Raw genomic sequence first — 25,245 nt, forward strand, 5'->3', positions numbered from 1 at the left:
CTCAGAACACAGAGCAGTCTAAGCATCCATCCCCCAGGGCTTTCTCATTTCTTCTGGGTGCACTAACACAGCCCCCGGACACATCCAGTTTACAGGCAGGCTTCACCAGGGATCTCTGTGAGGTGTGAGTTCAGTGCCCACGCTCTGAGGATGGAGCCCACACCCACTTGGCTTATGCACTTGTCTTCAGGCCACACCTCACTGTGGCAGGTGCAAAGAACTGAACTCATCCCAGCCACACAAGGCACTCACCAGGAGACAGTTTTCGGTAAGAACTAATTCCGTGAGATTTTCACAATCCCCAACTGCTTCAGGCAACTGTGTGAGTCTGTTCTGATCCAGCTTCAAGATTGACAGTTTCTTTAGTTTTCCTACAAAAGTGTCATTTAAACTCATTAGTCGTGATTCTTTGCCTAACTACCACTTGTTTTTTTTTTTTCCTATCTGTTGCTCTTTTTTGTTTTAAACAATTACTTATTTTTTCTTCAACCAGCTTTTCAAACTGAAACTGTAACACTCTCATTTAGATCACCCAGGGTTGAGTGTTAAGAGTAATTTGTTCGGCACATCAGAAAGTCAGTAATTAGAAACAAATCGTTTGAAAGGCCTAACTAAAAAAAGCCAGAAAATTCCATGAAGGACCAACGGTTAGCTACTGATGCATCTGTAAGAGCAGGAGCTGTTTGGTGGATGGGAGAGAATGGTGTCTGAGGAATGAGTGAAGGGCCACCTCCAAGTCCCCAAACAAACCAACAAAGGGTGCAGGCACTCTTCATTATCTACTGAGATCCTGGCAAGGACACCTTCCCCATTAAAGGAGAGGATCACCTCTACACAAAGAGAGACATGAAGCTGGGGAAGGAGAAGTGAAGGGAGAACTCTCTGGCCTTGGGCAGAGCCATGGGGCAAGGAAGGGCAAGCCATTCCTTAGCTCACTGTGGAGCAGAATCAATAACGAACTAAGTCCCTGGTGGATCCCCACAGGCCCTTGCTATCAGGAGATATGTGGGCGCTATCCACAGGGCACAGTGCAGCTTGAAGCAGCTCCTGAACCCTCTTCCCAGCTGGGAGTTTGATAGCTTGAATAGTTCAAGTGACCGGGCACTTGTTTCTTCACGAAGAAGCGCAAGGTAATTTGTAGTCATTACCTTTGTTTTTCAAAGCTCTTCGAAGGAAACTCTCCTTTTGCCCTCTGAACCTCAAGATACACTGAGCCTACAGCAGAGGGCGTTGCTATGGACAGTCCTTCAACGCCCACAGCAGGTCAGCTCCCATCTGCTGACTCCTCCTATCCCAAGCATCAAAACATCCAGTTTCTACAGCACCTGATGCCCCAGATGGTTCTAAATAAACCTTTCTAGAAAGTCAGACGAATCCTCATCTGCTTTTCAACTGGTGCTGACCATCATCCGTTGTCATTTTCATCCTGAGCGAATAGCAGAAAGGAAGAGGTCCTTGGCCACACTCTTCTCCATAATCTTATGACAATCTGTGGTTACGCACAGTTCCTGACAGGCGCTGGGCAGCACTACTATGATGGGGCCATCAATCCCCGAGATTACACTCTCTCTCTGTCTCTCTGTGTGTGCATGTTTTAATTATCAGCACATATCTAAAAATTAACATTTTAAACAGTTGTGCAAAACAAACAAAACCACTGATCTGGTTCTGTTTTCAAAATTTCTAGGTTATAAGGCTTTCTACCCGAGAAATTCAAACAAATGAACAACCAAAAAAAGCACATTAACAGATATTTCTCTTTCTTACAGGATTAGAAATGCATACGAGGAAAACATTATGAAAATCTCTACTTAAAGAAAAACAAGTTCGGGCCCTTGAATAATAAGACAAGAAAGCAGTATGAATAAGAAACATTTTTTCACAGCTTAAGTAACAACACTTGTTCCATCACATTCTGGACTAATTTCTCACACTGGTCTAAGTTCCTTTAAAGAAAGGAAATGGAGTGAGTGCCGTGTGGTGGTGCACGCCTGAAATCCCAGCACTTAGGAAGCAAAGGCAGGCAGAGCTCTGTAAGTTTATGGCCAGCCTGCTCTACACAGCAAGTCCCAGGACAGCCAGGGCTACATAGTGAGACTCTGTCTGGGATGGGATGGGATGGGATGGGATGGGAAGGGATGAGAGGGGAGGGGGGAGGGAGGGAGGGAGGGAGAGAGGGAGGGAGGGAGAAAGGAAATAAATAGCAAGGGATGGTTAAAAGATCTCTCCCAGCATATTAGAAAATAACCAGCTCTATCAGTGTCCTCTTTTCTTGTTTGTTTATTTATTTATTTATCACAATGTATCTATTTGATTTTTTTTGAGACAGGATTTCTCTGTGTAGCTTTGGAGCCTATCCTGGAACTTGATCTGTAGCCCAGGCTGGCCTCGAACTCACAAAGATCCGCCTGCCCCTGCCTCCCAAGTGCTAGGATTAAAAGCGTGCACCACCACCGCCCGGCTTCACTGTCCCCTTTAAAAGCACCTTCCCAATGCACTCTCATCAAGAGGATAGAGTCCAATAAAGACCTAAGTTCTCAGTGATGTCCAAGCTACACTCTCATGGACTGTTTAGGATTCTCATATAAAACATCCTAGTGACTGCTCCTTTGCCTTAAACACATCCTCTAACTGTGACTAGTCACTTCTATAATTATGGAGCTCGGATAAAATAGACATGAATCAATGCTTGAAAGTAACAATATTACAGGTTTCTTCAATCCAGGATGGACAGATATATTTGCTATCCCCTGCTTTCCTTCTAAAAAACAAGCAATGAGGAGCCACATTCCTAGCACTGAACAACAATGAGCAAAGAATCAGAGTGAGTTCCAAATGCTCAAGACGAAAGCAGGTGGAACTCCATGTCTGCTACTTTCCAATACTTACCAATGCCATCAGGAATTGTTTCCAGTAAGTTCTGGGAAATGACTAAGTCTGTTAAAGAAGTCAGGCCACTGATTTCATCAGGAAGTCTTTCCAACCTGTTTTCAGAGACATCTAAGCAGAGCAGGCTCTTCAGATTGCCTATTTCCTGCGTGAACGGCACAGAAAGAGAAACACATGCTTGAAGCTGGCACAGCAGGAAGGAATTTGCTATCAGGGCTTTTCACAACCAAACCCAGGTCTACATCACAGACACAGGAACAGAAGGAATGTAAGAGTTGGAAGATGGAGGTGAATGCTGTCAAACGCTGGACATGACCTGACTGTTGGACTCATGGTCTCACAGCACATGGGGTTGTCTGCACAAGATCAAGCTGCTCAAAACTCGAGCACAAAGTCTCATCGACCCCTCCAAGTGAGGACCTACTGGCAACTGATGGCTGCTGGAGAAAGGAGACTCCTTTTTCTTTAAGAGCACGGCCCATGGTAGGTGGCCCATACCCATGTGCATATGGGCAGCACTAACTGGATTTACTGGGTCCAAAAGAAAAGGAGGACATGAAGTTGGGAAGAGATGAAGCAGAGTATGGGGAGTTGGAGGAGGGAGTGGAGGGTGGATATGATCAAAATACATTTTATATACATATGTACATATACATAAAATATATGTTTCATATATATATATATATATATATATAAACTGTTTTTATAAACAGTCTCTTTGGGAGGCAGAGACAGGCAGATCTCTGTGAGTTTGAGGCCAGCCTGGTAAACAAAGCAAGTTCCAGGATGGACAGGACTGTTACACAGAGAGACCCTGTCTCAAAGAAACAAAAATAAATAAATAAATAAATAAATCCTCAGTTCTGGGGCTAGAGAGCTCGGTGATTAAGAACATGGGCTGCTCTGCCAAAAGAACTGGGTTCAATCCCAGCACCCACACGCAAGTATACAACCATCTGCAACTCCAGTCCCAGGGTCTCCGACTCCCTCCTCAAGCCTCTAGGAGGCACTGCAGAAATGTGGTGGACATACATACATGCCAGGGAAACACTCACACATAAAATACAAAAATAAAATAATTGAAGACCTCAGTTCTAAGTATGTTATTTTAACACATATCTAGGTGTAAAAACTTGAGTAAATTTCTAGACCCCTTTCCAATAAAAATGATAAACTATATGAATCACAGCCACAGAGTCTACAGGAGGCTTTGGGTTTAGCACAACTTGATGCTAGAGGCAAAGGAGACTTTTAAATAAGCACTTACAGCGTAATCCATGGGAGAGCCAATTCCTTTGGGGTTAGAATGCCACAGGCCACACAGTCATTTATACACATCTGCACAGCCAGGTGTTCTCCCCCTTTTAATGTCACACGGCTAGTATTTTATTACACTCCTGGTATTCCACAGCACTCTCCCCCATCCAGGAGTTCTCCGGCAAGAATTTCACACGTGTTCCAGTGAAATCTAAGCACTAGTCAAAGGCTACCGCAAGCGACTTATCTGTTTCTCTTTCTGGACTGCAGCCCACATCTCAGAAGTGGAGTCTAGTTTCTCAGTTCCATTAGTCACTAGATGACATCATGAGAACCTCAGTGCCGTCACAGTGACAACCACATTTTAGTTGAGTGTGTCCTTCTAGTGTCAGACTTCCTGGCTTCTCCCTGTCACTCCCCACCCACAGCTCGTGGTCCCCATCATGACTGGGCCACACAGTCAAGTGGGCAGCACGCAAACTGTTTTAAAAACGGGATCATCCACCCACACCATGAAAGGCACAGTCTGTGAACACTCAAGATTCAAACCCTGTGACAGAGATAAAGGAGGTAACAATAAGAAATGCCTGTCGTGCTGGAGAAAGTTTTTGGGGGGAGTTTCTCAGTGGACCCACCTGAAACTAGACCTGCCTGCTAGACTCCACACTGAAGGAGGAAATGGCTCAAGGCCCTTTTCATTTAGAACATGGGTCTCACCTCTGACAACAGTAGAGAAAACGACTAAACACCGTGGCACACCAGCTCAAACCGTGAGTGCTATGGGGGGAGGGGGAGGACACGGGGGGGGGGGAGTTCTTAATACTACTTTACGTTAACTACCACAGGGAGAAAATGTAGTTAAAAAATGATCCTAAAGCACTTGGGCACATCACTAAAAGAGGCAGAGACTTCTACTGTCTTAACTATGGTCTTTATAATTCACAGGTCTGCTGGGCTTGAAGTCAACGATACTGGGCAGGGAGAACAAGATGAAGTACAGACTTCGGCATCTTTAGAGACGGTGGGCTGGGTTTTCAATCTCCCCGTGGCACTGCACAAGGGTGAAAGCTCAGGGACTATTTGCAAATGTGCTTTTTAAACAATGTTCCTTTATCTTTGAGGTCTTCTAGAAAGGCCCACAGAAGCAGGAAAGACACACAGTTTACTGCTGTTGCTGTTTATATCGGGAGACACTAAATTACCTGAGGTAATTCAGAGAGTTGATTTCCATCCAACCAGAGATCCTTCAGATGTAGGAGCGCCCCAATTGATTCTGGCTGGAACAAAAGGTAACATCATAGTAACAAGGCCCTGGACCTCCATCTTCCATTATGGGAGAAAGAATCATCAAATGGAACAGGGTACCACAGCGGGGTTGGTTGTCACTTCTCTTCTATCAAGACTCCACCCCTAAAACTGTGCAAACTCTTTCTTAGAATGCAAACGCCTCCCCTCAGGACCACTCCACTAGCCCCGACCCTTCCCAAACTGCATTTCTCCACCGCTGTGAACAGAAGCACATTCTCAGTGTTTCCTAGCTGTACCTGAAGAAAGACATGCCTACTGAACTCCTCAAAATCACTTGAGATTATGAGGACAAAAACCATCAACTCTCTCAGATACACACTTACCAAATGATAGATTTCATTGTTCCCTAAATCGAGTTCTTCGAGCCTCCTCAGTTGGGTGAGAGAGCTGTTGAAACAACCAACAACAAAGATGCTCAGAGAAGGCTTGAGGCACACAGAGCAGGGCACTTCCTTCCTTGAACTAGTTTCCTAGAGAAAGCATGGTTCCTGTGGATGTGGCAGGAAGCACCACCGCCCAGGGAGGACTATACCGCCAGTCACTCTGCACAAAACCCCCTGATTTTCCCCAGAGACTCACTCAGGAAGGTACGTAAGAAGATTCTCTCTCAGTTCCAGTGAAGCCAGGTTATAAAGACTAGAAATTCAAAGAAGAGAGCAGTGTTAAGAAAGCGCCTTAGAGAGTCCTACTCTCTCTCCACCGTCCACACCCCCACACGCCGCTCTTATTAAAACCTTTCCTGTTGTTACTCCCCAGGATAAAAATATTTACCGCCACCATTAATCAACACAGCCTTCACTTCCCAAGTTTCAATACAATGGCATTAATAAAAGTATAGTGTTTGACCCACAAATATCTTATACATGAGACGTGGAAGTAAACTCACTAGCCACTAAAGACGACCACTCCCTGAACTAAGACAGACGCCAACTATGTGCCTCTCAGCTTCAGAATGTTAAAAATGTGCTGTTATAAGAACGGCGGTGCCTTTAATCTTAAGAGGCTAGGACTTCTTCCTGCTATCAGTGAAATATCATGCTTGTTTTGAAGCAGGGTACCTTGGTCGGACAAGAAGGCTCAGCCTGACAACCGGAGTTTTACCCCCAGAATCCACTGGTGGAAAGAGAGAACCAATTTCTGCAAATTGTTTTCTTACCTTTATGGTGGCATGTCCCAGCCCAAATAAATGTAATAAAAAAAATTACACTAGGGTGCCTCAACAAAGGCCAAGTGCTCTACCCCATGGCCACCAACACCAGGGAAAATGCCTCCCTTTTAATTCATCAGAGATAATATAATAAGAGGCTCTGTCCATACAGCTGACTTAATACTGCAGTGATACTGCAGTATTATAATACTGATGTTGCTCTTATCCTTACTAAACCCTAGCACGGTGCTCTTTGGAGCAGACTCTCCTGTCTTTCAGATATAAGAGAGTCTGTCAGGACACTATGCCACAGGCCGATGCTCTCCCCTAACAATGATTATCTGGGCCACTTTCAGACAGTGAGTCATCAACTACGCCCCCACATACTGAGCTAATTCAGCACTGCATGGTACAGATTCCAAAAAGCGACTATCCTTCACCTCACAGGTACCTAGTCTCCATGCCAACCCCAAATAATTTTGCTAATATTGCTTTTGCAGCATCTAGATTTGGAGGGATTTTATTTCTGAGCATCAACACTAATCTGCCTTAATCCTTTACTTTCTGCCTTTCCGACAATAAACAACAAAACTAGGACCGTGTGGACTAAAAAGCCAGAGAGCATAAATATGAGTAAATAGTCCTTCCATCTATCGATACAGATCCGTATCTGTACACACGGATTCTCAACATGTGTTTGCCAGGAATATTTTTAACTATGCTAAGGACAGTATACATTCTGAATCTTGTCCAATTATCAACTGAATAAGGGATTGGAGAGATGGCTCAGCATTTAAGAGCACTGGCTTCTCTTCCAGAGGTCCTGGGTTCAGTTCTGAGCATCCACATGATGGTTCACAACAGTCTGCAATTCCAGTTCCAGAGGAGTCAATGTTCTCTTCCGGCACTGTGTGTACACATAAACCCATACACATAAAAATAGGAATCTGAAAACTGAACAGCATTTCCAGCAAAGGCCAAAGTCAACAGAGCCGTCAAATGAACATGATTTAAGAAAACCAAACTCCTTGCTCTAAATAATCACTCATGGACTTAACCCCAATGTTTTCCCAATGGAATGGGCTAGCAATGAAAGTTCTAGCTTTACTTTCTTTCAATCACGTGCTCACATGGAAGTACTGCCATGGGGGATAGCTATCCAGACCAGATAGAACTAACACACACACCGCTAACAGTTACACTTAGAAAGGGAAAAGCAAAGATTTGACTTCAGAGATACCTGTTCACGTCACTCCACCAGGTTTATTAGAAAGGTGGTAACCCCTGCCTACATTCACATTTAGATTAAAAAAAAAAAAAATCACTGGTGGATCTGTCATCTTCTCCATTACCTCCATATCTATTTTGACAAACTAAGGACATCTACTGCTTCAGAAAATTTCACTTAGAAGGCACCATCAAATGCATTTTAAGATTTGTAAAATTGTTTAATTTTTAAAAATTATATGATTTGTGTGTGTATTTAGGGGGCTGTATATGCACATTTGTGAGAAGCTGCTCATCACAGATACCAGAAGATAGTGTCGGATCCCCTAAGCGCTGGAGTTACAGGTCAATTTGGAACTGCCTGATGGTGAACGCTGAGAATAAAACTCAGGTGTTTTGCAAGAGCAATATACTGGGCCACCTCTCCAGCCCCATCAAATGCATCTTGAAAAGCCGTTTTATGCACAGATTTCAGATCTGTGTTGTACCATGTTTCTGAAGTTTTGGTCTGAGCACCTCCACCTGAAACACAGACGGGAGCCTGGAGAGGGAAGGAGCTGTACAGGGCTCCTCTTACACCTCTTCACACCTCTTCTCACCAAGTCAGTCATGACCATCTTGTGGGCAACATTAGGAGGACACAGAGGGAGACTGAGGCATCCTGCATTAGGAAGAAGCAAAGCCACAGTTCAACCTGGCCCCAAGCCAGGGACTGCCCTTACACTGGACTGATCACGCATCTTGGGAGCTCACCGCTTGCTGGAAGTTTCCCAGCTAAACATTAAAACCACTTCTCGGTCTCCAATGCACACAGGAGTCTCACCTCCTTAACCAAACTAAGAAACACCTGAATTTTTACCACTTTGTGTTGTTAAAGATATGATACGCCGGGCGGTGGTGGCGCACGCCTTTAATCCCAGCACTCGGGAGGCAGAGGCAGGCGGATCTCTGTGAGTTTAAGGCCAGCCTGGGCTACCAAGTGAGTACCAGGAAAAGGTGCAAAGCTACACAGAGAAACCCTGTCTCGAAAAACCAAAAAAAAAAAAAAAAAAAGGATATGATACATGGAATTCTATTAAGTTGTAAAGAAAACTGAAAATTTCAGGTACATGGATGGAACTAGAAAATATACAGAGCGAGGTAACCCAGACCCAGAAAGACAAACACTGTTCTTTCTTATTTGTGGATCCTGGCTCCTAATCTTAGGATGTGAGTATCCTAGAGTAAAAAGTAGAAAGGGACCATGGGGTGAGGGGGGAGAAGAAGCTCTAGGAAGGAGGTCAGTAGGACACAGGTGCTGTGAAGCTGGGATGAAGGGGGGATATGGGTGTCATTAAGTGAGAAGGGGGAGAGAGGACAATTCAGAAAGATGCCTGAAAAAGCCACAGGGGCCTGCTGCCAGCAGTGGTGGCAGAAGCCAGGCCGGCCCCGCCAGTGGCTCACCAACTCAGCTCTGAGTCGGTCTACCCCAACATCTACCCCATCTACGAGCTGCTGGAGCGTGTGAAGGAGCCGGCACTGCGGAACCAGAGCTGCAGGATCACCATGACTCTGGCCACAGCAGGGTATCTGAGACGAGCCTCAGCGATGGTCCAGTATTTATAAACCAGAAATCTGTGCATAAATGTTTGTGTGTGTGTGTGTGTGTGTGTGTGTGTGTGTGTGTGAGAGAGAGAGAGAGAGAGAGAGAGAGAGAGAGAGAGAAACACCGCAGTTCCCACTACCAGTATGACAAATGACAAACGAATATTCAATGCAGAGGTGGAAATGATAAAGAGTGGTGAGTGAGCGGTAGAGAGGTAGAACTGGAAATGAGACAGCGGGGGATAGATGTGAGAGAAGCCTGCAGTAGACGGACGAGCATGGTGTAGGGCCAACAGGATGGTGTGCAGCAGCCTGGACTTGTGTTCTGACTCAGCCAACCCCAACCCCCCAACACACACACACACACACACACACACGCACGCACGCACGCACGCACGCACGCACGCACGCACACATGCACACACGCGCGCACACACACACACTGCCCAGCCACACCATCTCCCTGGTTCTGAGCAACAACAGTATGTCCAAGACGAAAACGGATCATTTTCTGGACTGGATCTCCTCGAAAGACCTCTATGGTCCATGCTTCCCTGTAGGCCACTTTGGTATCCATAGTCCACTGCCCCAGGCCATGTTGAAGCCCAAAGTTCATATGGATATCTGTGGTCCTACAACAGCTGGGAGCCGTGTTCATGTTCCAAGGTACCACTGAAGGTCATTCAGATGTCCTTGTTCTGGGCCACTGCCTGAGGCCATGCTGATGTCCGAGGGCTCTGCTTCCACGGGAGGCTATATTGATCTGAATGGCCTGCACTGCCACCTAAGGTCAAGATGATGTCTGGGTCTGTGCTGCTGCCAAGGACCATGCCTAGGTCAGTGGTTCTACTGCAGCTGGGGTTTGTGTTTATGTCCGTGACCTGTATTACCTCCAAGGGCCATGTGGATGTCCACGGTCTGTGCTGCAGCCTGAAGCCATGTTCATGTCCATGCTGTGCAACCACTGAGGGCCATACAGATGTGAGTGGCCTGTGACGCCACTTGAGGCCATGGTGATGTCTGGGTCCATGCTGCCACTGAGGGACACATCTGGTCCCATGGTCCTACTGTGGCAGAGGGTTGTGCTGATGTCCGAGGTCCGTACCGCCACTGGATACTATGCTGAGGTCTATGGCACATGCTGACACTGGAGACCATGTGGATGTGCATGGTCCATGCTGTCTCCAGAAACAATGTGGAAGTCCATGATCAGTGCTCCTGCTGACTGCAAAGAGCAGGGAAGCTACTTCTGCCATGGTATTGATGACTACAGACTCACAGCTGAGAAAGAGAGAGACAAATTCCTCCCCCACCTCACCCCCCCCAACACACACACAAAATAACAGCCTAGACAGAAAGCCACCGAAGAGAACTCATAAAGACTGTGCTAAGGATGCTGAAGTGTAGCTCTCCACAACTGACTGTTTCTGGCAGGGGAGTGGTGGGAAAGACTCAGTTCTCCTTAAGGGGCTGGCCACCAAGAGTTTGACCATGCTCCAGTGAGTATATGGACAATACAAATTGGACTTGTTTTTCTTTTTCTTCTTTTTCTTTGGGGTAGGGGAAGTCACCAGGGGGGGAAGGGGAGCCCTGGGAAGACTGGGAATAGCGTGTGCTCAGGATTCATGATGTCAAATTCCCAAATAATCCATAAAAATATTATGAAAAAAAGACATGGGGGAAATTACTTATGCTTACTTAAAATACATGTATACATATAATATATAGTAAATGCATTGACTCCACTTGGGTGATAATACTCCTCCAAGAGCCATCAACTAACAAATGCCCAAGTGCTAGGCATGGGAAACCTCTCTTCCAGTTGTTTGTTCATCAGGGAAGTCCAAGAGTCCCAACACTGTATAGGCAATGGCAGTTGCTCATGGTTATCTCCACGAACTCGAAGGTAAGACCTGACTTTGGGGTAAGACCACATACTTCAGGCACAGGGCTTCAAGGACTTGAGCTGGAACTGATCTGAAAGCCCCTCTCTGAGGACTCATGCTTACTGTAGCCAAAGGCGCATTGCTATGGGGAAAAGAAAATCAACAGCCCTACACTGCTCTAATGCCTTCAAACTACAATGACCAGATTGACAAGATGTCTCCAGCGGTACAATTGTGGCTTTATATCTTGGAAGTAAGCAACAGCTGTCTAGGTGGACTAATTCACTGTCCACTGGAGGGAGTTCATCTCTAGAACTGCTAAACCTAGCCAATCACCCGTGGCTTATGAGGTCATGGACCCTTGAGAGAACTCATGAGTACCACTTTCCTAGTCCAGTATAATACTTAGCCATCCACAGGTAACTGCTAACTCTTATCCCTCATACAGCCGAGATGATTACAGAAATCCACAAGTGATCAAAATGCAGAAAAGCAACAGACAGTGGGGTGTCCAGCCACAACTGGATGCATCTACAACATAACCCCTACATTGAAGCCTCAGGGAATATCATGGGGGAGGGGAACAGAAAGATTGTAAGAGCCAGACAGAGGACCACGATGACTGCTACAAGACAGTGTCTTCTATATATAATAGGGAAGCTGTATCCATGAAATCTTAACAGTATGTTACCTAAACAAGATCTGCCGTGACACCACCAGTTGACAAGCCAAGTAGATGGGAGGGAACGTCGGAAGACCCCACCCCTAGATAAAGAGCTACAGGCAGTAAGTGGTGCTGGTAGAGTCTTATACAGGGATGAGCACCCATAAACGGCCCAATCCCCAGGGGTCAACCCTAAACAGAAATGCACATAGGAAGAACACTCAGCAGGCTATATCTGTATTCGCATGCAGTTTGCATGTGCACACACAAACTGAAGAATCATGAATCTAGAGGGAGTTGGGGCACTTGGCAAGAGCTGGAGGGGGAAGAAGAAAGGGTAAAAATGATGCAAATACAGTACTCATGTACAAAATTTTCAAAAATTGAAATACTAAATTAAAAACAAATACAGATTTTAAAAATTCTCTTTAAGCGAAAGTGCATGGCATCGTTACCATGCACATCCAATACCCAAGCAAAACATTACTAAAATGCCTACAAACTTAAGGCAGAGTTCCTACTCTCAACAGGACCCCAGAAGCAGCTCCATTCGGCAGTGACAACAATGTAGACTGAGCTCCTTCTCGACAGTCTAACCCATTGCTCAGAATGCCTCTGTCAGCCTCCTGCTAAGAGTCTCCTGAGCAGCAGGGGTTACACATATACAGCATCTCTCTCGGGAGAAAAGTCAAGACTTGTAGACTGACACTTACCATTAACGTATGTACAAATAATGGCTCCCAGAAATTAAAAATAAAGATCTGGACATTATAACCAGATTCTGCAACCTCATGATGAAAGCCACTCTGTCTGAAAGGCTTAAATCCTGACCTGTTTGGTTGAGAAATTTCATTACTAACTCTCAATATCTTCTAAAATACAGGTGTCTGTTACGGTGATTAGCGCTTAATATATTTTCCTTCAAATTAATCAGACTAGTTATTTTACAACTTGAGCCGTCCGTTGTCCCTCAGCACACTTGGGTAAATTACAAGACCCCAAGTCCAGTCAGTGTCGGAAGAAAGATCACAGTAATCATCTTCCACCACTGGAATCTCAGAGGACGGACCCCAGGAAGGGGAGGTGCTGGCATGGCCATTTCGTACCTGACATACACTGTAATTTGTGACTCACAAACCAGGGGCAGGACACAAAGAAAAGGCATTGGCTAGAGACTCCTGAATCTGGACAAATCATTCTCAGCCAGAGGACAACAGACTAATCTGAAACCACCATGGGCTTGATTCTCATTAGCATCCTGCCTTGGAACATGCTAGACCACGTACAGGACCTACCAACCCACTGTGGAACATGATTCTCCAAACCGCTGCGGTTACCAGCAGACACAGCACAGCGTCTGTGTAGAAGCAGTCAGACACTGATACCGAGAAGAACCAGCTCTTCCCTCATCTCCTAGAACACAGCATTAACATGGTATCTGTTCCCACCGAGGCAGCATATCCCACTCACAGTCAACAGTATCTCATGTCTAACAGAACCCACAGAAGAATGTGCTACTGAGGAGCCCAGAGAGGTGGCATATGCCTTTAGTCCCAGCACATGGGAGGCAGAAGCAGGTGCATCTCTGAGTTCGAGGCCAGCCTGGACTACAGAGTGAGTTCCAAGACAGCCAAAGCTGTTACACAGAGAAACTCTGTCTCAAAAAAATTTTGCTTAATATATATACAGTCTTAGTTTTTAATAATCCTACTAGCACTAATGATATTGGCAATTTACTGTATGATGTATTTATTATAACTGCTTTACAAGAACTAACTGTATGGAGAAAGCTAAGGTACAAGGAAAAACACTGAACATCTCTCATAATTGTGGAGTAAAAAGGCCAGGATTCACATAGCATTGTAACTGCTCTGCTCTGCTACCTCTCCCTCTGGAGTTGGTGAGTGAACCTTGTTAACTGGCAATACATATGTATATACACACATATATGTAGCATTAGAAGACACACACACATATATATTTAAATCCACATGTTCAGCAAGAAGTTCTCCTTCCATACTTATTCCCTTCTAATACACCCTCACAATTACTTTTCAAAAGACATTTTAACTAGAATTTTCCTTTAAGCAAAGACAAGAAGGTATGACTCCAGTCTTTTTTAAAAGCCAAATATGTGTGTGTGTGTGTGTGTGTGTGTGTCTGTCTCAATTTATGTTCACCATGGGTGTGCATATGCTGCAGAAGCCGGAAGAGGACATCAGATCTCCTGGAGCTGGAGTTATGGGCACTGTGAGGCACCCAGTAAAGGTGCTGGGAACAGAAACTGTGTCCCTAGAAGAACAGTAAGCACTACCATTGAGCCTTGCCTTCAGTCCCCAGTCTTTTTTTTTTTCCCCTTAAAGATGTATTCATTTTATGTGTGATTGGCCTATGTATGTGATGTGTGTTATGTGCATGCTTGATGCCCATAGAGATCAGAAGAGGGAACCAGATTCTCTGGAACTGGAGTTACAGATGCTTGTGATTGTTGAATGCTAAGAACCGAACCTGGGTCTTCTGCAAGAGAAAAAACATGTTCTTAGCCAATGAGCCACCCTCCAGCCCTGTAATATTATTTGAAGTAGAAAACTGGCATCTACCATATACCTGCCACACTGCTTTCCTCAGCAGACAGTGTCTCTTTTTTTTAACCTTGTACACACATTATTCTTAAGACAGCTACACAGTGTCTCACTACCGACACAATCTTTAACTTTTAAAAGCATTCCCTATTAGTAAACAGCTCATCTTTCATTCCCAGCACGTTCAATTTCTGTGCAGTACTGCTGGGATGGCCTCGCTGTCCTCTAGGACAGGGAATTACCTCTTGCCACTAGTAACCCCGCCCCCAGCCCTGCCTTGCAGCAGCAGTAGAGGAAGAGAGCTAAGGAGCCTGCGGGAAGCGTAGGAAGTCATGCCTCCTGCATGCTTCATCCAGTTCAGAACAGCGGGGCAGACGCTACACTCCAAGTCAGAACGGAGGCCGACTGTATATTTAGGAATCTATTTCAAGGGAGTGAATGAGTGGCTATTTTGAGAAATTCACTTTTTTTTTAAACTGTTTTAAATAATACTCTCTTTAAACCACTTTGATTTTCATTACCAAATCATCTAGAAAACAGAATGAAAGATACTTAAACCAAACAAATGACAATATGCTGCAAAATCATAAAAAAAAAAAACTATAAACATTTACAGTAACAATGAGTAAAAACAAAACAATTTTGCTGGTGAAAGTAATTTATCAGTAAACTATACCTCCCCCAACCCCAAACTTTAAAAAAAAAATTATTTTTGCTTTTGAAACAATATTGTATAGCCATTCCCCAGACTTCAAAAAAAGAGTATTTAATATGGCAACAGTTTTCTCAAAGGATTTTCTCTTCTATCACACCACAGCTAAGCAGCCTAGCGCTAGGCTTTGTCAGCCATGGCCGCAGGGCTTACTTAGTTCAAGTCCACTGAAGTCAAGGTCACCGGCTCCAAGGACGGCACATACACAATCAGACTCACATGTTCTAGCTCAGTCTGCCAGAGAACCTAAGGCCTGCCAACTCGGTCTATTTCTACCACCAGATTATCATAATTACATGTTTACTGATAGGAACTATTCAATGACGGATGGTGGTGTTGGGAACTACATTAGCTCATCACAGACACTTCTGCTCTTCTAGGCAGGCTCCACTTTGAGGAGAAATTTTAATTAACGGTGCAAGGAGTACGCTTTCGCTAACTTCTTTTTTATAGCATTATTTCATAGCCAGTAACATGAATGTTTCACGGAAGAGTTAGACAAGGCCAAGACCAAGCAGCACACTGACCAGGGCTGGGCCACAGGCTCCCCAAGTCCTTGGTATGACCTGATCGTTCTCTGGGGTCTCAGTCCCTCCAACCTTCACCCCCACTCTGTATCACCCTAGCACCGTAAAGACTGGACACATGTGCTGGCCAGGGGCAATTAATTGGACTAGTGACCTTAGAGCAATTCATCAGTTATTAAATTCTCTTTCTGAAGTGTACAATTCCCTGTTGTTAGCACATTTATTCATAAGCTATGCACACATTACGACTAATTCCAAAAAATGTTTACCCTCTCAGAAAGAACCAAAGTCATTCTTGTACGTACATGTTGTTAATTCTTTTGAGTACATCTAACTAGAAGAATTCATTAAAATTCAATCCTTTCTTCTTCAAACGTGTCCTATCCTTCAGCCTCTAACAACTGCTCTTTTCTTACAGACTTGACCATACTCGTTCCTCTGTATAAACAGAGTCAGTGCTGTGTAACCTTTGGGATCTAGTTTCTTTTTTTCCCCTTCTTTAACTTAGTATCTTTTCAAGGTTCATTCACGTTGCAGCATGTAGTAGTACTTCATTTCTTTTATAGTAGTTTATTGATGGGTGTCCATCTTATTTATCCATTCTCTCATGGATCCAAGTTTGAGTCCACTTTGGGGGTATTATGAAGAACACTGCCATGAACTCACCAACACATTTTTGTATGGACATGTCTTTAATTCTTTAATACGCCTAGAAGAGCTGGGCTACGTGGGAACTGAGTTCAACTCTGAGAGAGAACCGGCCCACACTGCTACAATAATGCTTCACGGCTGTACTTTCCCACCAGCAGCAGGTAAAGGTTTCAACTTCTCTAAATCTTCAATAACACTTGTTACCGTGTACCTTTTCGATACCACCCCAGCGGATGTAAAGAGGACACTGGCTACCCTGTATCTTTTTGATAATCATCCTAGCAGGTGTAAAGTGCAAACTCACAGAACAACTCGGGGACCTAAAACAGTTCTAAGACCCTGGGAAGGAGGAAGAAACAAAATGCCCTTACTGTGAGAAGCGCGCAATTTAAAAACTGCAGTATCTGCAAGAAAGACTCGAATTCTCCGGCTAACTCGGCCATGCACAGCAATGCAAACATCAGTTTACTTATCACCGTTCTGCAGAAGATGCTAAGGGCACGCAGGGTGGTTGGTGCCAGCCTTGGGAGCAAGGGTGCGGCTGCCAGCAACACCGCACCCCACTCCCTCCTTCCCTCGTTGCGCGGAAGTCCATTCCCTACTTCCTCTCACTGCACAGAAGCACACACAGCTGCTCCCACTACACATCGGAACTAGCTTAAGCTTTCTGGCAACAAAGGCAGGGAAGTAAATGTGATAAATGTCAGAACTGTGACTAGAACGAGAAAGGCTTCCCATTCTTTTTGGCAGATACTCTCCCCTAAAAATAACCCCCTTTCTCCTTCATAGCTCCTTATGTCAGAAAAATTAAGAACTTTTAATAGACAATACTTATTCTCCATTAGAAAGTTTTATGCCAATAGAAGCCATGCTTTCCATGGTTACGTCTTCACAACCGCTTTTTATAGCTGAGTGCAGGGCACTGCATGGGGACAGGCTAACACACTTCTGGCGGAGATTCCGGAACTCCTAGTCCAGAACAAAGGAGGATGCCTCGCTGTGCGGAAGGAGTGGATCCTGTGTGCTCTGTTGTGTGTGTTCACCTGGCAGGAAAAGAGACGTGCCATCCATCCCCTGCTGTCACTGGAGTTCTGGTGCAGGTACACACTCTGATTATAGACCCACGGGTGAACACCCAACTCCTAGTCTTTTCTGTACAGATGCAGAACTGAAGCAATCACAGTATGGGGAGTAGGCGGCAGGTCAGGGAACCCGCACATCTGGAATCTCCTCACCTCTTCCCGTCACTACAGAAGGTGAGGCAAAGAGGAAGGACTTTCAACCTTTACATGAAGAACACACTTCGGCGGGCTTGGAAAGATAGGGGACCGGGCCGATTTTAAAACACATTTGCAGGAAAGGCTTCGGAGTTTTCTGCTTGGTTTATACACAGATCTGTACCACGGTAACATCTGCACATTGTGTGCGGCTATAAACGTGAACAAGGGTCTGCAACTGCAGTCCCTCAAGTTTAACTAGAAAAATGTCTGTGGGGGGACTTTTCAAAAGTAGAGCGAACTGACACAAAGATCAGCAGGGACCACCCAAGCATTGGTTCTCACTTCCAGAGTGATCTGGGAAGACTTCAACAGAACCCACCGGAGCCCAGAAAAGCAAAGTCTGAGAACCACTGCTATAGAGCTTAGATGACTCCCTAACAGTCTATAATAAAAGGCTGCTTTCCACACACCTACAATGTACCTTTATAATCCTTACATGTACTATTTTAAATATGATACGTTATGCACCAATACATTGCTCATATTAAAAATACACGTAAAATTTTATAGGAGATAAAAGAAAATTATGCATACATATATGTGTGTGTATGTATATATGGTTATGTAGCTATACATGCATATGGTTTTATATATCTAAGACGAGACACACACACACACACACACACACACACACAACACACACACACAAATGGTTAAGACAGGTCTTAATTTGTAGTCCTGGATGTCCTAAGACTCACTATGCAGACTAAGCTGGCCTGGAGCTCATAAAGATCCTCTGCCTCTGGGATTAAAGGTGTGCACCACCACGCTCAGCTTAAATATTTTTATTAAAAATAAGAAGCTCTACAACGTGTGCTGCCACACCACCACCACTCCCAAGAGCACTAGGCTGACGACACTTTACTATGTTCATGCACATACAGCACAAGTGATACTTCATCATCTCCAACACTTTGCTTTACATTTGGTGACAGAACAGCAGGCGAGACACTGCACTGGCTGCCTGGCTGTAAAATAAAAAGGCACATGCGTCTGGTAAGTCACCATACCAACTTTTACAAGTTCATCTAATTATGGAAAGGTCCTTGTTAAGGTTCCGTTGATAAACCTGTCGTCTTCTCTGATGGATTTGTACTGAACAAGTCTGAACAAGGTGCTTCTTAGTTACTCTTATTTCTTCTCTTGGGAGCTCTCTGTTCAGACCCACAGCCCACTGTTTAACCGGGTCATTTTCTTGACTCTTTGCTTTTGGGGTTCTTTGTATATTCTGGATACTGACGTATCAGCTGCGGAGCTGGCAAAGTTTCTCTCCCCTTCTGTGAGCCTCATCTTCATTCGGCTGACTGTTTCCTTTGCTGGACAGGAACTTTTTAGTTTCGTGAGGTATCATTTGTCTAGTGTTGGCCTAAATTTCCAAGCAAATGGAGTCCAGAATTCAGTTCCCAGCACCCGTATCAAGCGGTTCCAGGGAGTCTGACACCATCTTTTGGCCTCCATGAACATTCACAAACACATGGCATGCAAACATACACATACACAGACACAGACAGACAGACAGACAGACACGCACGCACACACGCACGCACACACACACACACACACACAATCTTTAAAAACAAAATTTCAAACAAATTAGATTTCTTACAAATAAAAAATAGAAGGACAGTTTGTAACCATTAAAATGTAGGAACAACTGGGCACTGGAGAGATGGCTCCGTGGGTGAGTGTACACGTGCTAAGCAAGAATGAGACTCTGGACCCCAGAACCCGCAACTCCATCGCTGCGAGGGCTGGAGACAGGAATCACCGGGGATTGCTAGGCACCAGCCCAGACTTTCATCTTTCTCGAAGGTGATATCAAAGGATGGGGGAATGGTACTCTCCGTTTAAAAGCTGTAGCGGCAGAGGATGTGGCTGACAAGCTTCCTCTCACCCCCGGCACTCACAGACTTCTGTAAAAACTTACTTCCCAATATTTTCTGGCAGAGACTGCAGTGAGATGTCATTTACAGAAAGACATGTTAAGTTCTGTAGTTCAGGAAAGCTCTCTGGCAACCTACAACAACAACAACAAAAATGTTAATTAAAAAAAGTAAAGCAGTGTAGGCCAAGTATAAATATAGACTCCTTCCATGTGGGGGTTGCAACAGCTTCTTGAAATACCTTATATTATGGAATACCTGCCTTGTCCTCCTATATATACTACCCCTGTAAGCAAAAGCAAAAGGCTTTGTCCGACAAAGGGAAGCACAGGCCATGTGGATACTTACTAGGGGAGTGATACAATCACAATCATGAAAATGGCAGATGTGCGTGCTCAGTAAAGGGAAGGTGCTGTGGAGTGCTGGGTGTTCTCTGAGAAAGAAAGATGCTGCCGTGGGAGCCAAACTACTGAGAATCTGGCTGGGTGTGACAGCACACAACCTTTCAGCCCAGAGTTCACAGGCAGAGGCAGGTAGGTCTCGGTGAGTTCCAGGACAGCCAAGGCTGCACAGTGAGACCATGTTTCAAACAAAAAAAGAATAAATCCTAAGAAAAAAAAAAACCAAATGAAAACCTGCTGGGAGTGAAAATACTGCACTGATTAGAAGGAAACGCAGAGAAGATTGAGCTGGCCTATGGGCATTTAAGCCACAGGACAGCTGCTCAGTCCGTCTCCCCGTCGCAGCTCAGAATGCCCAGAGCACAGGATTGCTCCACACTGACGGGCTGCCAGCCAACTGCTACTGTCTGGACTGGACTGCTTCTTTAGTTCAAGACGTCACTCATTTCAGATAGTGTTACCTTTCACTACGTAGTCTACACAAATGTATGGCTCAAACACCACAAAATCCTAAGGATTCTGGAGGAAGGTTTTAAGAAACATGTAAAGGCTCTGGTAAGCCACAAGCGACGTGGCAAGGTATAGATTTATAGAAATGGGTTAATTTAAGATATAAGAACAGTTAGCAAGAAGCCTGCCATGGCCATACAGTTTATAAGTGATATAAGCGTCTGAGTGATTATTTTATACGTGGATTGTGGGACTGCGGGACTTGGTGGAACCTGGAGAGAAGCCCTCCAGCAACAGGATTCCATACAAAATCATTATTTAAAACTTACAAAGAAATTCTAGTTTCAGTATTCCTACAGTTACCTATATTTAGAGGGAAAATCGTGACTAAAGATAACATCTAAAATGAGATGCAGCTCCCCGCCCCCCCCCCCCCCACCTATCTCTCTCTCTCTAGCTCTCTCGCAGCACGAGCAGACCTCTGGCTTTTGTAGTGAACTCTTGATCACTATACTTTTCCGTTGCTAGGTTTGTCTGTATTTAAAAAAAAAAAAATCCATATTAATGTTTTGACATTTAATACAGGTTAATTTCATAATTCAAAGCCCAATCCAGGCACCCAAGAACAGGGTACCAACAGGAATGTCTTATTATGTTATTGGGAATCGCTTGCTGAAGATAGTTACTCATAATTCAAAAGACAGAACTCACTTGATCTGTCTTGAGTTTTGCCAGACATATATATTCCTTTACAATCTTAAAAATACCTAAAATGTTCTGAAGGCAGGTAAAATGCTTTAGCTGGCTGCTCTCTGCCTTTCTCCAGCTGCTAACAGGAAGGAAGCAGTGGGAGCAGGCATCGGACTGCAGGAGGTGAGGAAGCCAAGCATGACGCGGATGTGAGGAAGCAGAAGCCGGGTGAGGAGGTTCCCACGCTCTCCAACGCTAGCTGCACGGTCGAGAAGTCTGTTCATCCAGCTGAGGTTTCTCTCCCCAGCCATAAACTAAGTGGGCCAAGCCAAGCAATTACGACGTTTCCCTCAGCTCACAGGTAACATCTTAATTCTTAGCATCAGGACACCTGCCAAATGAAATGGCTTTTCTCGAAGAATCCTGCCACGTTTGAGGCCAGGATAAAAACAGGAATGAAAGGCTCACATGAGCTGAGTGTATTCTCGCTGAGAGCGCCTTCAGATAATTTGTGGAGTCAACTGTTAGCAGACATTAGGAGGAGAAAAGCGGAAAAGCAGAAGGCGATTTAAGTGACTGAGTGGTTAAGTCTCGGCTGCACCACACGGCACTCCCCAGCTTGCCGGGCCATAGAAGCTGCCTGAAAGCTCAGTTTGCTCAGTTCAGTGAACACGTACTGAGCACTTCCTTCTAGAATTACAGTTGGACTGGAGATACGATAATAAGAGAGAAATGCACGTCACTTCCTCACGTCCATGAGGGAGTCTTCATCAGAGGGACAGCTCACGTGTGAATGTCAAGTGCTATGAAAACACAGCACAGAGTGGGTGCTGTGAAGGATGGGGGGTGGGGTGGGCATTAGGGAGTAAGCGGAAAAGCTTTCTGAAGACGCACGGTGTTCTACCTGCAGTCTGAGGGAAGGTGAAAGGATCAGAACTGGGGAGGAGGGGAAGCTGAGAAATGAACACAAGGGCTTCCTTAGTGCGCAGAGACTGACAGGCAGCCAAGGGCAATCAGGGTAGAGACTGTTCAGCACAAAGGCCCTGAGGAGGCTCTCAAAGCCACGGGGAGCACGAACTTCTGAGGTTCTGAGGAGAGAATTGTGTGACGGTAACTAGGAAAGATGATATACACAGCTTGAGGACAGTAAAGAGTTAATAAAGGTATTAGCTTTATATAACTCTTGATTATTATTTTTCAGTCATAAATGATAAGAGTATCAGTCACTGAAATCCAAAAGAGAGAAACCAGAAACACCATAAAAAATATTTAATTTTTGGAAATGAGATATGGGTAAAACAAAATTAAATAGGGAATTGTTCCATACTCAGGGAGTCTCAATTTTGAAATGAATAAGTTAAATCCAGTTCAAATTCAAAGGGAACAGCTACGTACAGAGCCTTGAGAAATCCTACCAATGGACACACCAGCCCTGAGAAACCTCTAGAATACACACCCAAGAGTTGTCTCTGAATTGCCATATGGATACCAATTCAATTACCCTAGCAACAGACACTTGGAGGCAGGTGTCCGTGGACTCCCAACTCAGCTAGGCCACCAGGAAAGCCATGATAATGCCCCTCCACCACACCCAGATAGTGTTCTGTGGAACCAGGAAGGGCGGAGCTGAACTAAGTAGTAAAACGGGGCAGGTGGCCAGACTCGGAACGATAAACCTAAGGAAACCCCCACAGCTATTGCAAAAGTGGGGAAATAATGGTGATAAAACGTTTTTTTTATAGCTGGGCAGTAGTAGTGCACATCTTTAATCCCAGCATGTGGGAGGCAGAGGCAGGTGGGTCTCCGTGAGTTCAAGGCCAGCCTGATCTACAAAAAAACGAGTTCCAGGACAGTTACACAGAGAAACCCTGTTTGGGGGTTGGGCCGGGGGAGGGACAAACAAAACTTTTGTGTGTGTGTGTGCTTTTGTATGGAAAGTGGGTATTATAAATGTTTCATCACTGGAGTATAAAAAGTAAGCTGAATAAGACTCTTCTGGCTGGGTGCATGCATAACTCAGTAGAAAGGTACCTATGTAGCCCCCAAGGTCCGTAAAGGAAACTGACTTCCTGGGAATCTCTCTAGCCTCAGTCTGATCCTGTAAGACAGGAGACGAATTGGGAATTTATTTTTATTTTATGTTGACGTTTATTTAGTGGCACACACACACACACCCGACAGTACACTATGTGTGGCATGGTGCATGTGTGGAGGTCAGAAGACAACCCACAGGAATCAGTTCTCTTCTGATATGTGGGTCCCGGGCACTGAATTCTAACCGTCAGATTTTCTGACAAGTGCCTTTACCTGATGAGCCATCTCATTGACCCAACTGAGAATTTTGTTTAAGCTACAGCTCTTCATGCTGCTCAGAAATGTACTCTTTAACTTCTGCTTTATACAGTCCTCAGGGACCCCTTGTCCCCCTTACCAACGATTCCATCAGTACCAATGTGCCCTCTTCCACTGTTTATTTATGGACTAAAAGTCCATCCTATTTGGTGGAGACAGTGCCCCATCTAGGCACCTCCTGGATGCGGCACTTGGCCATATCCTTTGCTACCCTGAGCATCGTAACTAGAAATGGGAAGTATGAAGGAGGTTACCTGGTGAGGGGGTTTCCACTGAAGTCAGCTACCTGCAGGGCTTTACAGAAGGAGATGCTTTCTGGAATTTCGGGGATATCTAGAGGAACAAAGAAAGTTGTTAACATTTTAATCATGTTTAGGACCGAATACAATCACAAGAGAAAATCCAGACGCCATTACCTCATTCGAATGTGGCCCCGACTTGTCAGAACTATTTTCTACATTTTTTTCAGAAAATATGTATGTTCTGTAAGGAAGCACATTAAAAATGTATGGTCCCAAGGAGCACAGGTTCTGGGTTTAATATTTCAGCTCACACCACTGGAGAGGTGCCAACAGTTTATTTGGCTGATTGACTGAAGTGTGAGTCAAAAGACAGTCTGGTGCGAATGAGCTGGAGCGGTCTGATCCGCCTTGGCTTGGTGTGGATGAACCCAAGGCTCAGGGACACCGGATGGCTGGAGATGGGGGCAGAGGGCACATGTCCTCACTCACACTGCAACGGACAGGCTTGTGAGAGGGGAACCAGCACATCTGAGGAGTTGTCACTGCTTCTCCCGGCATGCCACACCTTACAGTATGAGTCACAGCTGCTCAGCTGGAACACCTAAACACAATGGGACAGGTGGAACCCAGGGCAGCAAGGGTCAAGAGGCAGTACTAAACCAGAGCAAGGTGAGCTCACTTGTCATAAAGGACAACATAGAAAAAGCAATGTTCATAATGGTCTGACCTGTGCAGACCTCTGGCACTGGGTAATTAACCATCATGTTCCCAGAAGTGAAACAGACTTCACAGGACGTCTAAGTTCCTGCTTGAGCTATGTAAGCAGAAAAATTGTAGAACAGATGAATGGCTGTCTTGAGTCATAGCAACAGACATTCATGGCACCTTACCAATTCCCAGACTTTAGCTAGTTTAAAGACCCAGGACCCCTTGAATGAAAAGGAGCCCATCTTCCCTTGAGGAAGGACCCACTGCAACTGTGGAAAGGTTTGCTAGTCTTTTTTCATGTTTCACTCCCATCTTTCCCTAAAGGAAACTATGGCCTTTTACACTGGGGGAAAGGAAACCATCAGACCTTTCAGAGCCTATTAGACAGTGGTCCACAACTGACACTGATTCTGGGAGCCCCCAAAAGTATTGTGGCCCTCCAGTTAAGACAGGAGCTCATCCTGAGAGGATGATCACAAACTTAATCAAGTTGTGACTCCAAAAGGAGCTGTGGTAGCAGATGCTACAACATCATCCTTGCTGAAGTGGCCATTAATCTTACAGGTGCTTGATCTCAATACCTGTCCTTAAGGACCATGAGAGACAAGTCTTTTACTCTTCTACCTCAAGGGTGTTTATTATTCATTCTCCAGCCCTGTGCCATAACTTAGTTCACAGGGATTATGATCATTTGTCTTTTCCGCATGGTATCAAAACAGTCCAATCGTATTGATGGCATATGCTGACAGGGCCAAGGGAGCAGGAGAGAACCACCACTCTGAACCTGTTGGTAAAGAGTATGCTC

At 44.9% G+C, this 25,245-nt stretch overlaps 1 protein-coding gene across 2 annotated transcripts in view; it reads right to left on the reverse strand.

Annotated features, from left to right (window-relative positions):
- The window catches only part of Lrrc1 (leucine rich repeat containing 1), a 119,856-nt gene that overhangs the window by 19,873 nt on the left and 74,738 nt on the right, over positions 1 to 25,245 (reverse strand). The window contains exons 3-9 of one of the 2 annotated variants that reach the window (XM_028859836.2): positions 23,745 to 23,823; positions 19,642 to 19,731; positions 6,034 to 6,090; positions 5,778 to 5,841; positions 5,349 to 5,423; positions 2,890 to 3,034; positions 253 to 371 (exon numbers count right to left, since the gene is read on the reverse strand). In XM_028859836.2, coding sequence (XP_028715669.1) covers positions 253 to 371; positions 2,890 to 3,034; positions 5,349 to 5,423; positions 5,778 to 5,841; positions 6,034 to 6,090; positions 19,642 to 19,731; positions 23,745 to 23,823 — 629 coding nt within the window. The remainder of the gene's footprint in view (positions 1 to 252; positions 372 to 2,889; positions 3,035 to 5,348; positions 5,424 to 5,777; positions 5,842 to 6,033; positions 6,091 to 19,641; positions 19,732 to 23,744; positions 23,824 to 25,245) is intronic. The other variant, XM_037207795.1, reaches the window with a different exon arrangement.

Source organism: Peromyscus leucopus, chromosome 7, assembly GCF_004664715.2.
Source record: "Peromyscus leucopus breed LL Stock chromosome 7, UCI_PerLeu_2.1, whole genome shotgun sequence".
Classification (NCBI taxonomy): domain Eukaryota; kingdom Metazoa; phylum Chordata; class Mammalia; order Rodentia; family Cricetidae; genus Peromyscus; species Peromyscus leucopus.